Source organism: Pseudochaenichthys georgianus, chromosome 15 (genome assembly GCF_902827115.2).
Source record: "Pseudochaenichthys georgianus chromosome 15, fPseGeo1.2, whole genome shotgun sequence".
In the NCBI taxonomy this organism is placed as follows: domain Eukaryota; kingdom Metazoa; phylum Chordata; class Actinopteri; order Perciformes; family Channichthyidae; genus Pseudochaenichthys; species Pseudochaenichthys georgianus.
In genome coordinates, this window is record NC_047517.1 from 15,472,817 (window position 1) to 15,487,725 (window position 14,909).

The window sequence follows — 14,909 nt, forward strand, 5'->3', positions numbered from 1 at the left end:
CGCTCAGGGGATGAGTGGAGATGTGCGCAGTGCGGTCCACACGAGGCGTTATAACGGCGCTCATGGGTTATTATGACCGTGTGTAGGAGGCGTATCTCGGACAGAGGAATGCCGCGAGCTCTGCAGGTTATTAACCGATAGGTTAAAACCAGCAGGCTTCTGCAGGGAGCCCTGCTGTCTACTTAATCAACAGATTAGTGGCAGCTGGCTTAATTACCGGCTCTGCTTCCTCGGAGGCTCTCGCGGAGCAGACCAGGAGCGGGGGAGCCTCACTCCCCTTTGACTCGCCGCCGGGAGACCCTGTCTCTGGGGTGTGGGGAGCGGAGACGTGGGACGGAGCCCCTGCAGCCGCCGAAGGGCGAGTCTGATGCCGAGGCGGTTGCTGTGCGTCTCTCCGCTTGCGGCCTCCTGTGGCCGGCGTGGACGCCGCAGCTGCTGCGAGCGTTGGTGGGCGCTCAGCAGGCTGGAGCCAGCTGTACATGCTGGCGAATGCCGTCCGCCTGTTCCGCGGCCGTCTTCATGGACTCCACCAGTGGGGAACTGGGGTCCGAACAGCCGTCCGGGCTGATTGGAGCGTCCTGTAGCACTTTTCTGGCCGTCTCCGTAACAGACGCCTGCTTCCGCCAGAGGTGGGCTGGATCTGTGTCACCCACACGAAATCCTCGCCTGGGAACAGCAAAGGACCGCACAGAATGAGCGCCATTGCTGGCCGCCTTGCTGATTTCCTCTGCCTCGGTGGTGGACCGCTCTACCAGTGTCACCACCGAGTTGGAGAGCAGCGCGATGTTATTCGCCGCTGTGGTGACGGAGAGGGGGAAAGCATGTTCGGCCGCCAAGCTGGCACCCTGCTCCGACTCTGTCTCCCCCGTCCGGAGGAGAGGAGGGAGGGGAAACCGAACGGTGAACCGTGGAGGGAGGCGGGGCAGGAGTTGCTTTTCTTCGGACTCCTGCCCGGCTCGGCCCCAGGGACACGAGGCCCCGTCCGCGGCTCGTAAGCCTGGACGGGTCAATCGTCCTCCTCGGCCGCAGCAAGAGCGTCCGCTCTCCGCTTCCTGTCACCCAAGGGGAGACGGGCGCAGTGTGTGCATGCTACCTGCTGGTTTAGAGCCGCGTATACGCGTGCTCCGACCCCAGGCAGGATTCGCATACTGATTTTATCTCTGCTGGTCATAATTCATTATGAACCCAGAGCCACATGAGGGACAATCACGGACGCAGTTGTTGCTCATGATGATTCTCAATTGCTGTGCTTCAGTAACTGTGCTGGTTTGCTGAAGAAAAGAGGGAGCAGATTGCGGGGCCTCCTTCCTATTTATACCGGAAGGAGGCGCAGGGGGATTACCCAATAGCGATAGCCTTGGAGGGCGAAGCCATATACGAAATAGAACTAAACGCTGCTTCAATGTGTAAGCTAAAAAGCAACACTGATAAAGGTTGCTTCTGTATTAACAGATAGCCCTTCTGTGTATATGTATGTGTGTTTGTGTCAGCTTATGTGTGTGTATGGTTTATGTTTGTGTGCTTTTGTAGAAGGGTAAATAATGGGCAATAAATCGTGTGGTGATTATCAGTGCCTGGGCTCAATCCGAGACTCTCATTCCTCACAGCAAAGCACACTTTAATCTTGTAAAGCACTGCAGCCACAGCAGCGAGCCATTCCTCACCACACAGCCCGACACAAGAAAGCTTGCAGAATAAAAGGGAGAAAAAAGGAAGGAGTTGGCATAGCACGAAGCATGCCTATTCAGGAAAAAATACACATACATAATCAATTATTTAAACACAAACTTGTTCAAAGTCATTTGTCTTTTTAGCATACATTTCTATGGTGTTAGTTCTTTAGAACTGCATAGTTTTTCTTTCCCTTAACCCTGCTTTGCACCATAGTTAACATGTAAAAGCACTTATACAGAACAATACCTGATCTGGATAGACTTACAGTACAGACAATATTGCCTCTGTTTTCATTCAAATTCATCATTTTCTTTTTTTAATGGTAAAATGTAAAAGTCTTGCAATATTTCCATAGTGTAGTGGTTCTCAAACTTTTTCTGTCAGGCCCCCCTTTGGAGAAAAAAAAAAGTCTGCCCCCCCCTGATATTTGGCAAAAAGTGTGTCTCATCACAGCATTAGTGGCTGCAATGAGCCTGTTTGCACTGCACATCTCTTCAAAACGGGGTTGCAGGCTCAGTGGCAGCGCCAGAGATTTTCTTTTGGGGGTGCTATGGGGTAGCTTGATGTTTCGGGTGCTCAAACATTTAGGGTTTCCCATTAATGTACCGGTCGCTACAGTGGAATTTTGTACTCAATCAATCAATCAATCAATCAATAGGATACGGCTGTAATAGGCCTAAGGCTTTTTAGTCGCTCATAAATAAGTAGATCACTGTTTTTTATATACTATGGATGCTGGCAACAGTCATATAGTCCAAAGTGAAGGTGATGTTTGATCAGTAATGGTCGAGGCCGGACTTGAGACAGTTAACCGTCTTGGATGTGACAACGCTTTCTGGCAGGTCATTCCACAAGTCAACCACAAGCAGGCTGAAAAAGTTGCGGCAGATAGCCAGCCTTGAGTACTGTTTCCTCGAGACAGTGTCCACGAGTCCTGGTGTTCTAATCCCGTTGTAGTGGGCATGATGTTTTGTAGATGTTGTGGAGATATTTGAAAACTTCGATCATATCTCCCCTCGCCCTTCTATAATACATACTCAGGATCTTAAGACTTTGCAGTCGTTCTTGATATGATAGGTCCTTTAGTTCTCGAACCAGCTTCGTTGCCCTTCTCTGTATTTTCTCGATGAGCTCAGCATCCTTTTTGTACATGGGGGACCAAGGGACATTCCCATACTCGAGGCGGGCCGTACAAGAGAGATGTATAAACTACGTACTACGTCACAGTCCAAATAAGTGTATGATCTGCGCATCATTGCTAGGATACCATTCGCTTTGTTACTTTCCCGGCGGATATGGTCACTAAATGTCAGGGTATTATCAACATTCACACCAAGGTCCTTTTCATTCTGAGTCTCGGATAGGTTTATAGTGTTTGAATCATCACCCATATTATACTCATATTTTGGGTTCTGAAAACCTAAGTGCATTACTTTGCACTTTGCTGCATTGAATTTGAGCTGCCAACACTCGGACCACCTCAGCAATTCTCTGAGATCTGACTGAAGTTTTTCTGCATCGTCTTTACACTTAATTACCTTGAAGACTTTAGTATCATCTGCAAACATCTGAAAATGGAGCTCACATTATCGGGTAGGTCGTTGATATAGACGACAAACAGTGCAGGACCCAGGACACTCCCTTGTGGAATTCCACTGATTACTGCAACATTCCCCACGCACATACTGTACACAGTACACCCGCGACACAATGTTACAATGAAGGCTCGATAATCAGCTCACGGCATATAGGTGTAAGCAGGGGTAAAATACTATTTTTACAAGTGGGGAGTGGACCTAACATCCTCTAGGGGGTCCGGGGGGGATGCTCCCCCGGGAAGATTTTCTTTAAAATATTGAACTTGAATGCATCAAACTGGTGCACTTTGAGAGCTAAATGAAGAGATCTATGGATACATCTCTCAACACCCATATGAAACAGAACTGTAAACAGATTGACTTTTTCTTTACGGATATTTACAAATCACTCCCCTTTTAAACTGTATTCTTGTTTTACTGTCATAGTATTTCATAACTGTTTTTCATTTATTCTCTTATTTTTTTATACCTATTATGATCATATAAACGTGTGCCTCGGAAATAATTGTTTACTTTAATCGTGACCAAACCGTTTGAGACACTGAGATAACTAATGTCAGTGGGTAATTTAAACACTGAGAGTCTTTTACCTCACTGAGCTGAGGTTATCTGAACCTCTCAGTCTGACAGGCAAGATCCCCCCACCTTGTTGTTGAAAAAGCTCCTTATATCCGTTAGCGACACACACACACACACACACACACACACACACACACACACACACACACACACACACACACACACACACACACACACACACACACACACACACACACACACACACACACACACACACACACACACACACACACACACACCACACACACACACACACACACACCACACACACCACACACACACACACACACATAGCAGAGCTTGAATGAAACACAGAGACCCAGACATACTTGTACTGTAGCATATTGTTTTCGAATCAATCATTTTTCAAATGATGAATTTCAGACATACAAAAAAAAAAGACATACATTTCTTGGGGGTGCTTAGGGGGTGCTATGGCTATCCTAGGGTGACCTGTAGCACCCCCTAGCGCCCCCCTGACGCCGCCTATTGACCTTCCATCCTCAACATGTACATTACACACCTGTGTCCTACAGCGCCCTCATAGGTTTCTAAGGTTTCTAAGTGTAACTTCCGCCGGTCATGCCAACGTCATAACCATTTGCTTACATCCTCGTGGATTCATCTTCTTATTACAGACACATGCATTTCCTAACATTCGCTCTATATGCTGTAAAATGTATTATCTCTTCGATTTACAAACGGCATCTATTGCACGTCTGTCCGTCCTGGGAGAGGGATCCCTCCTCTGTTGCTCTCCCTGACGTTTCTCCCATTTTTTCCCCTTAAACTGTGGGTTTTCTCTGGAAGTTTTTCCTTGTACGATGTGAGGGTCTAAGGATAGAGGGTGTCGTTTTTCTCATAATGATATTCTGAACAATCTGTGCTGTTGTATTTGCTGTAAAGTGTCTCTACTGTAGGCGATTTTAATGTTATGTACAGCACTTTGGCTCGACCAAAAATTGTTTATAAATGTGCTATATAAATAAAACTTGATTTGATTTTTTTTTGTCGTAACTGGTCTCACGCGCCCCGCCCCCCCTGTCATGCCTCTGCGCGCCCCCCACTTTGAGAAACACTGCCATAGCGACTGGCAAATATTAATCATATGTTTTGTGTTGGGCAGTGGTGGAAGTCTATTTACTCAATAACTGTACTTAAGATCAAATATTAAGTCCTCGTACTTCACGCTGTTTATACTTTAATTCTAGTATCATTTGGATGCACATACTTTTTTACTTGAATACTTTTTAGTTACTTGTTACTTTTTCACCTTTCAGGCAGCAAAGTGCTAAACAGAGCAAGATACAGAAAAACAACAAAACATGAACAATGATACCATTAAAATTAACCAAAATTAAAAGCCATTCAAGGATTAAAAAATCCAAGGGAGATTGCTGTTTTAAGATATATTATTACATGTAAAGCTAACCAACTGAATTCAATGTATTTCAAATAAACCCAACCCTTACCAAATGTAATGTTGAAGTTATGAAAACAATAATGCATCAATAACTATAATCCAATAATGTAATATATACGATTCTGAAATGGGCTATACTGCATAATGAGTCCTTTTCCCTTGTTACTTTAAATACATTTTCATCCTTATACTTTTGTACTTTCTTGAGTAGGAATTTGAATGCAGGACCTTTCCTTGCAGCTGTGTATTTTTACACAGTATTGCTACCAGAGGTGTGGACTCGAGTCACATGACTTGGACTCGAGTCAGACTCGAGTCACCAATTTGATGACTTGAGACTCGACTTGACAAAATCACAAAACACTTGCGACTCGACTTGGACTTGAACACCAATGACTCGGGACTTGACTTTGTACTTGAGCCTTCTGACTTGTGGTGACTTAATAATTTAATTCAGAGGTCTCCAACACGCCGATCGCGAGCTGCTGCTAGAAGAGCAGACTCCCGTCGGGGAGAGCAGAATCTTCAGCCGCTCCTACTCTTGCTGAGAATCCTTGCAGGCAGGGGCGGGACTTTATTTAGCTGGGCCACCATGCGGCCAATCATATGCGAGGATGCACTAGGATCATACCATTATGTGAAAGAAGGGTGGGGGGCACAGCAGGTGTAGTGGTACAGGCCAGCTGCACAGAGCGACGGGGAGACGAAATTAGCGAAAACCGAAAAAAGAAGCAGCATCTGGCTGCTTTTCAATGATATTGGAGAAAGCAAAGCTAAGTGCAGGATTTGTAAAATTAAAATAACCTTTTTTGGTTACCTTTATTTTGGTAAGCACTCATGGTTTACTGTTAGAGGTGGGAGAAGTTCAGATCTTGTACTTGAGTACAAAAGCACCAGAGTGTAGGAATACTCGGTTACAATAAAAAGTCCTGCATTCAAAATATTACAAGTAAAAGTACAAAAGTGTTAGCATCAAAATATAGTTAAAGTACCACCTGCAGAGGGATCTAGATGCAGGTGTTCTCTTCCCCATAGAGACCGCCTGGCTGCACATTATCCCTTGCATAAAGATAGATTGTGGGTCCCTTACAACATGTTGTACACAGTGGAAATAAACATTCTGGTCACCTCAACATCAGGGATCTTATACATTAAACTCCTTCTGAATCAAACCGTCACGGCAGCCTTACCTTACTGTTCCCTCTTAAAATAGAAAAAAACGTGTTACTTTACCAGCAGAGAGAAAATTGATTATATATTAATTATTAATGTACTAATAAAGAGCAATTTGATTATTAAATATTATTCTGTTGATCAATGTCATTACATTTGGTGAAAAACGCATAATGACTTGTTTATGACTCGTTTTGTCAAAGTTTAGGACTTGGACTTGACTTGAACTTGCCCAACCTGACTTGAGACTCGACTTGGACTTGAGCGCAAAGACTTGAGACTTGACTCGGACTTGCAAAACAATGACTTGGTCCCACCTCTGATTGCTACTTTAACTTACTGTATGTTACCTCTGGTGTTTTGTAGGTGAAATGGTCCAGGGAGAACTACTACCACAACCAGAGCTCTCCCTACTGTCTGCGGCTGGCCTCAGGAGACGCCTCGGGGAAGATCATAGTGTGGGATGTGGTCAGCGGCACCGCCCATTGTGAGATCCAGGAGCACTCCAAACCTATCCAGGGTAAGATACCTTCCACAAACCCCCCCCTCTTCCTCTCATGTAGGCTTGGATTGATTTCTTGTCCCTCAGTTCTGTAGAGGAAGGATATCAACCCCAGGGGCCCTGCCAAGGAGAAACTTGGAACTGTTGTTGACTATTTGTTTTCATTAAGAAGCTCTTACCATCATTCTCTGCCCTTTCTGTTCTGGCACTTACTTTACTCTTTATTCTCCCCTCTGTTTCTTGCTCTTTCTCTGCCAGACTTGGAGTGGTTATGGAATCAGGATGCGTCTCGTGATCTACTGTTGGCCATCCACCCTCCCAACTACATCGTGCTGTGGAACGGAGACACGGGCACCAAGCTGTGGAAGAAGAGCTACGCTGAGAACATCCTCTCCTTCTCATTTGACCCCTTTGACCCCTCCAATATGGCATGTAAGTTATCAACAAATGTGTCGAAAAAAATGTGACTCAGCCTTTGTTTATACGCTGTTTACATTTTTTATTTTGTTAACTTTTTTGTAATTGGAGGTGGAATTATATTTAAGATATATTAAGATGACAAATATGAGAGAGACTTTGCTGCCTTCCTTTTAAATTGAAATAAATATATTTTACCATTTCTCTTTACTGACAGTTGTGACAGCATATGCAGCTTTTATACGTTTTTTTTCTGTCTTTTGGCAGTGCTGACCAGTGAAGGAATAGTCTTTATCACAGACTTCTCCCACTCCAAACCCCCGGGCAGCGCTGGTAAAAAGGTCTACATCGCCAGCCCTCATGCAAGCCCTGCCCACACCAAGCCTGCCTCCGCCATCTCCCTTGCCCCCACAGGCGCCAAGAAGGCCCTCAACAAGGTCAAAGTGCTCATCACCAATGAAAAACCCACGTAAGTCAGAATTTCTTTATAAATGTATTGCTAATTTAAAACTTTGCCCATATGTCAGTAAATCCACCAGCAACCTTCTCTGCATTTTAAGTAAGGTCCCTAAAAGTTTTACTAGAACAACCTCGAATCAAGGACTTTGCTCTGGGTCAACTCACTTGAGTTTTATACAAGCAGTTCCAAGAATGTTATCAAACAATGTCTTGGTCTAAGGATATCTAAAGTGTTTGTATTTGTTGTATGCCCTTGACCTGTAGTGAATCTGCACCTGTCAGCATGTAGGTATAATATTATGTCCTCTGCTGCAGGTAAAAATGAAGACAAAAAGTTTAATTTCATGATATATGAGTTCATTGTTAATCCAAATGTGTAATAAAATGTAAACAAGTCTATCTATGTAGCACAATACACCATTGAATGAGCTCTCGGCAGGTTGAGAATGCCAATTATACACTCCTTTTGTGTCTCTGTAACATGTGCTGCTCTTACCCTTTTTTTCAATAACTTAAGGAAGACATATTCTGCTCATTTTCAGGTTCATATTTGTATTTTGTGCCTCTACTGTGACATATCTATATGCTTTAATGTTCAAAAAGCTCTTTATTTTCCTCACACTGCAGCACCTCTTTTCACCCTCTGTCTGAAACCAGAGCCCAGTCTGCTGATTGGTTAGCTGGCTGGCTCTATTGTGATTGGCCAACTGCCAAGAGATTTCCCGCCCCTAAGCAAATCACATACATTGTGTTGGAGCACTGGTGTTACAAAGTGATGTCACTATGTGGTTAAGTCTACTTGCCTCTTTGGGAGAAATGATGTTTGGTAGAATACACACAACAAAAAACAAACAAACTATTGATCACACCTGAGAGATCTGAAGTCGAAAATGATGTTTCTGTCAAAAGGATGAAATAACAGGTTTCGCTATTGGAGAATAATAATGGATTTTGGATTATGTTTTCATTTTGTGCCTTAGGTTGTTTATTTGTTCTACCCAAGCAAGATTTAAGATTGATCAATGTGACAAAGTAAAACATTGAATTTTCATTCTCAGGGTTAAACAAGTTAAAATGAGTGAATGTATTATGTGTTGTGACTTCACCTGTATTCAATACTTCAATTTACAAAAACGAGTACCTATTTTTTCTCCATTAAGTATTAAATTGAACACTGACATTTTAATTGTGTTAGACATAACTTTACAAAAAGTTTGGGTGGATCAGGGACCAAAGGCCTGTTTGATGTGCTGCCTGCTTCCTGCCTGAGTGGCTGTGGCTGTCACACAGGCTTATTTATAGCCGCCTCTCTTTCCACCTACTCAACCAACTCTAATAACAACCACTCCATTAATCTTACTTTCCTTTATTCTCTCTCACTTCACTCGGCCGCCGTGTCCATTTCACTCTTTGTGTCTTCTGTTGGTGTGTGACACGTTCTCATTCATAACACTCTGTTCGATGTCTCACTATGGGATGTGCCTCAACGCGTATGCAAACAGAAGCATCAATCTCATTACGCCAATCCTGATTGGCTGGTGATCTTGACGTCTACGTCAGGGAATCCACCCACCCTTTAAGTAGCTTGCGCTACGTCGCAGCGTCATTCAAACACCTCTTCTCGCTTCAGAGCACATCTCGAATATCAGTAGCCGGGCTAGCTTAACGGTCCACAGACTGAACCCAAGCTAACATTCGGTCGACGGGCGCTTGCCGGTTACTTTTTTGCTTTGCAGAAGAATTGAACAAATATTAACACACCAGTTAATATTGTAATTTGCCCCGCCGTTTTTTCTTTCGGAATAACGATAAGGTTGGATTTCTTTATTTATTTACTCGGTAACATACCTGTTACTAGCTTGTCCCTCTGCGCCGACACCCCGGCAAACGAGGATGGACCCTTCTCTCCCTCACACCAGAGGAGTCGGAGGCTCGGCTCTGCGGCTGCAGGTTTAAGATCTCGGACTCACACCAGGTCTGCTCGTCCTGCCTTGGGCTGGAACACGCCCAGGAAGCTATCGATACCCCCGGTTCGTGCGGGCATTGTGCCCGCTTCACCATCAATAGCCTCCGCCGACGGCTAGCGTGCCAAGCTAGCCTGTCGGGACAGGACCCCTTCATGTCCGTTGATTCGCCGGCCGGCAATCGGGACATGGTGGCGACCGCCGCGGAGATTGAGCCCCGCACTGTGTCAGGCTGGGGCTCGAGAACGGCGGTAGCCGCGGAATCGGAGCCCCGCGTCGTGTCAGGCTGGGGCTCGAGAACGGCGGTAGCCGCGGAATCGGAGCCCCGCGCCGTGTCAGGCTGGGGCCCGGTGGCGGCAAGAGCGGAGCCCCGCGTTGTGTCAAGCTGGGGCTCCCAGCTGGATCTCACCGTGGTTCCACCCGTGGAGGATGTCCTACAGCTGGATTATATGGAGGAGGATGAAGAGGATGCCTCTGAGTTCCTCTTATCCGACTCGGATGAGCACGAAGATGACATCCTTGTTTCATCTGCCCGGGTTGTCAAGCCGGAGGCGATGTCCGCTCCCCCGGGCGAAAGCACACCAGCTTCGCGCTGCCTCAGTATGGACTTGCAGGCCGTGTGCCAACGCACTGTGTCCAGGCTGGACATCCCCTGGCCTGAAGTGGCCAAGGAGACCTCCAGATCTCGCAATGAGGGGAAGAACTTGCCCCAAGCAGCGAGGATGAGGAAGCAGCTTCTCCCAGTCTTTCCAGAGATGCTGGACGAGGTGTCGGTCTCGTGGAGAGACCGCCCTTTCAGCAACAAGACCCCAATCCAGGGTACCTCCTCTTTGGACTGTGACGGTATGGAGAAGCTCAGCCTGCTCCGCATGCCGCCCATGGAGCCGCTGGTGGCAGCCCACCTCCAACCGCGGCTGACTTCGGCACCAAGCAGGAACCCCACGCTACCGGCAAAGGCAGACCGCTTCCAGTCAGCAATGACCGAACGAGCCTATAAAGCCGCAGCTTTGTCCGCCAGGGCGCTCAACGTCTCCTCGCTGCTGACCGCCTACCAGGCGGAGCTCTGCGAGGACATGACGGTCAAACCTGAGCCTGCCGTGTGGGACGAAATCGCGCGTGCAGCGCTGTGCAGTCCAAGCCACGGGCAAAGCACTGGGGATAATGGTGGTACAGGAGAGAGCCAGGTGGCTTACCCTGACGAACCTTCCAGACCGGGAAAAAGAGGACGTCTTGGACATGCCTATTGTTCCCGAGGGCATATTTGGCTCCGCTCTAGCTTCGATGCAGCAGCGGTGTGAGTCCAAAAAGAAGGAGGATGAGGCTCTCCAGCTTTGTCTTCCCCGAAGGGTCCAGCCGCCGCCTTCAACGGCCCCACGGCAGTCCTTCGCTCAGGCTGCCTCACGTCCTGCCCGTTTCAAGATCCCGAAACAGCAGAGGCCAGAGCCCGCCCCGGGTCTCCAGCCCAGACACGAGGCGAGGACGGGCTGGCCAAGAAAGTCTCCGGTTCCGGCAGCAGCCGCTTAGGCACAGCCGGCCCAGACTTTCAGCCACCAGACGAAGAAGAAAAAGAGGGCGGCCTGACAGCCTCCTCTCCTCGATAAAGGAGCTCTGGAAGTTCCCTGTTCTCCAGCTCCAGAACACGTTCCAGTGTTAGATGCTCATGTGTTTCCGGGGTGCAACCATGCCCCCATCTTCCCTCCGCCTCGAGTGATGTCAGAACGTCATCCTCAAGTTCGCGCCATGAGGGAACTGGACTTAACATCAACGACAGCAAGCTCCGCTGCTCGTTTAAGTCACACAAACACATGTCATCAATATTGTCTTTTAATCATTTTCCACTGTCGTTTCCAGGCTTAAAGCCAAGGGCGCAGTCAATAACAATGAAAAGAAAGACAATAAAAACAATAAACAGTCTGACGTCTACCCCCCCTTCTAAGAGTGGCTGCTACCTCTCTCAGAAGGCGGACGATGGACGGGGCTGTGAAGGCATCACCGCCACGCGCATGCGCAGTGTCGACCGGGGTTGTCAACCTGGGGTACCATCGTGTTCAGACACAAGAGGGCCCCATAACACAACAAATAAAGACACAGAGTGCAGACGACAGAGATGTGACATCTCCACTCGCTTTGAGAAGCGAAAAGTGGAGGATGCTCACAGATTCTGCTTGGGTTTTCAAGACAATAACACGGGGTTACAGACTCCAATTCGCTGTCACCCCCCCTCACTTTTCGGGCATTCTGCATTCGCAAGCCCGGGGAGAGTCGGTCCATATTCTAGAGCAAGAGATCCTCTCGCTACTAGACAAGAAGGCTATATCTATAATACCCTCCGAACAGAGTCAGAGCGGCTTTTATTCCAAGTATTTCCTCGTTCCCAAACGGCGAGGGAACGGGATTCGGCCTATACTAGATTTGAGGGCTCTGAACAAATATCTCAAAAGATACAAATTCAGAATGCTCACTCACACATCTCTGTTGCGTCTCGTGCGCCAGAACGATTGGTTCACATCAGTCGACCTGAAAGATGCGTATTTCCACATTCCCGTATATTATCCACACAGGAGATATCTGAGGTTCGCCTTTCAGGGTGTCTGTTACGAGTACAGAGTACTTCCCTTCGGTCTGTCTCTCAGTCCACGAGTGTTTGTACGGTGTACGGAAGCCGCGATAGCCCCGTTAAGACAACGGGGTATTCGCCTGGCAACTTATCTGGACGATTGGCTCCTTCTCGCACAGTCGGAGCAAGAGGCTATTACGCAGACGAATGTCCTCGTAAAACACCTGCTCGACCTGGGTTTGTAATAAACACAGAAAAGAGCATGTTGTCCCCAGCCCAGACTGTACTCTTCCTGGGCCTACGCCTGAATTTGGTGTCCTTTACAGCCCGCCTGTCAGCAGAGAGAGTGAAAGCCTTCAGGGCTTGCCTCGCTCATTTCCAGCCACGCAAATATGTTCTCTTCAGATCATGTCTGCGGTTACTGGGGCTCATGGCGTCAGCCGTCCTGGTGGTACGACTGGGACGCTTACACATGAGGGAATTTCAGCGCTGGGTGGCTGCCCTCAGACTGGACCCCGTGCGTCATGGCGCGCGGAGAGTGATGGTCACTATGAAATGCGTAATGGCACCACCCGACTTTTCTAGTACGGGGCGTGCCTATGGGTGCTGTCCTATCGCGGAAGGTGGTCACCACAGACGCATGTCTGACGGGCTGGTGGGGTATATACGAAAGTCGACCTGTGAGGGGTCTCTGGAGCAGAGACCTCCAACGGTCACACATAAATTATCTGGAGCTTTTAGCGGTGTTCCTCACCCTGAAATGCTTTCTGCCTTTTCTCAGAGGACATCATGTCCTCGTGAGGACAGATAACACGACCACAATATCGTATATAAACCGCCATGGGGGATTGCGTTCTCTCCAGTTACACATGCTGGCACGCAAACTGATCTTATGGAGCTGCGGACGTCTCCTCTCTCTGAGAGCGACGCACGTACCAGGAGTGATGAACCTCGGGGCAGATCTGCTGTCCAGAGGTGCACCACTATATGCAGACTGGACTCTACATCCAATACCCCCAACTCTGGCCAGAGTGAGAGAACAACACACTGATCCTAATAGCTCCATACTGGCCTGCAATGTACTGGCTGGCGGAGATATATCAGCTGCTGTGCGGGCAGCCGTGGCAGCTCCCGCTACGCAGGGACATACTGTCTCAGGCGGGGGGGACGATTTTTCACCCACACCCAGAGCGCTTGGCACTATGGGCCTGGCCCGTGAGTGGTATAACCTGAATACAGTGGGACTCCCTCAGAAGGTGATAAACACTATTCAGAGTGCGAGAGCTTCCTCCACCAGGTCTCTCTATGACTGTAAGTGGAGGGTGTTTGAGGAGTGGTGCCTTTAAAAAAAGGACAGATCTCTTTTCAATGTCCTGTCGGGGTGAATCTGTCATTTCTACAGGACCTGATTGATAAACACAGAGCTTTCTTTACGATCAGAGTGTACCTGGCTGCTATTGCTGCATGCCATGTGGGCTTTGAGGGAAAGACGGCTAGCCAACATCCTTTGGTCTGCCGTTTTATGAAAGGGGCTCGCAGGCTCCTCCCTGTCTCCAGGTCACTGGTGCCCTTATGGGACCTGGCAGTGGTTTTAGATGGGCTCACTCGACCTCCATTTGAACCCCTGGAAGAAGCTGACAAACACTGTCACTGAAGACAGTGTTGTTACTGGCTCTGGCATCTGCCAAGCGAGTCAGTGACATTCATGCGCTCTCTGTACATCCTTCATGCACTCAGTTTGCCCCGGGGCAAACGAGAGTGTTGCTGAAGCCCAACCCTGCCTTTGTACCTAAGGTGGTTGGCTCATGTACCCCCATTGACATTGAGGCATTTCCTCTGCCACTGTGTTCCTCTGAGGAACAATTTGCAGTGCCCAGTCCGTGCTTTACGCATATATATGGACAGGTCAAAAGAGTTTCGATGCAATGACCAACTCTTTGTATCCTGGGCTAACCCTCATAAGGGCAAGCCCGTTACCAGGCAACGGCTCTCAGGGTTTGCAGGCACCAACGGGCCTGCATGCTCATTCTACTCGTGGACTGGCTACATCCTGGGCTTTGTTCAAGGGTGTTTCCATCCAAGACATTTGTGCAGCAGCGAGCTGGTCCTCAACGCTCACTTTTGTCCGCTTTTACAGGCTAGATGTCTCTGCTCCAAGTGTGGCCCGCGCAGTGCTGGGTCCCGTGTTGAGACAGGGTTCTACCTGTTAAGTTCTGGTGTTTTGGTGATTTTCGAGATAAGCATGTCTATCAATACGGGAGTTTCAATATCCCGTATGTGAGACATCGAACGGAGTGTTATGAATGAGAACTATAGGTTACTTACGTAACCCCAGGCCTCAGAGTAACATGAAGTGAGATATCTCACCAGACAGCCCTTCTTGCTAAGGCGAAGCGAGAAGAGGTGCTTATTTTGAATGACGCTGCGACGTAGCGCAAGCTAATTAAAGGGTGGGTGGAATCCCTGACGTAGACGTCAAGATCACCAGCCAATCAGGATTGGCGTAATGAGATTGATGCTTCTGTTTGCATACGCGTTGAGGCGCATCCCATAGTAAGACATC

General features: G+C 47.8%; 1 protein-coding gene across 1 annotated transcript in view; it reads left to right on the plus strand.

The window, feature by feature from the left end:
- wdr11 (WD repeat domain 11) overlaps positions 1–14,909 on the plus strand; it is a 109,983-nt gene that overhangs the window by 8,244 nt on the left and 86,830 nt on the right. The window contains 3 exon segments of the mRNA XM_034100489.1: positions 6,814–6,967; positions 7,208–7,381; positions 7,634–7,835. Coding sequence (XP_033956380.1) covers positions 6,814–6,967; positions 7,208–7,381; positions 7,634–7,835 — 530 coding nt within the window.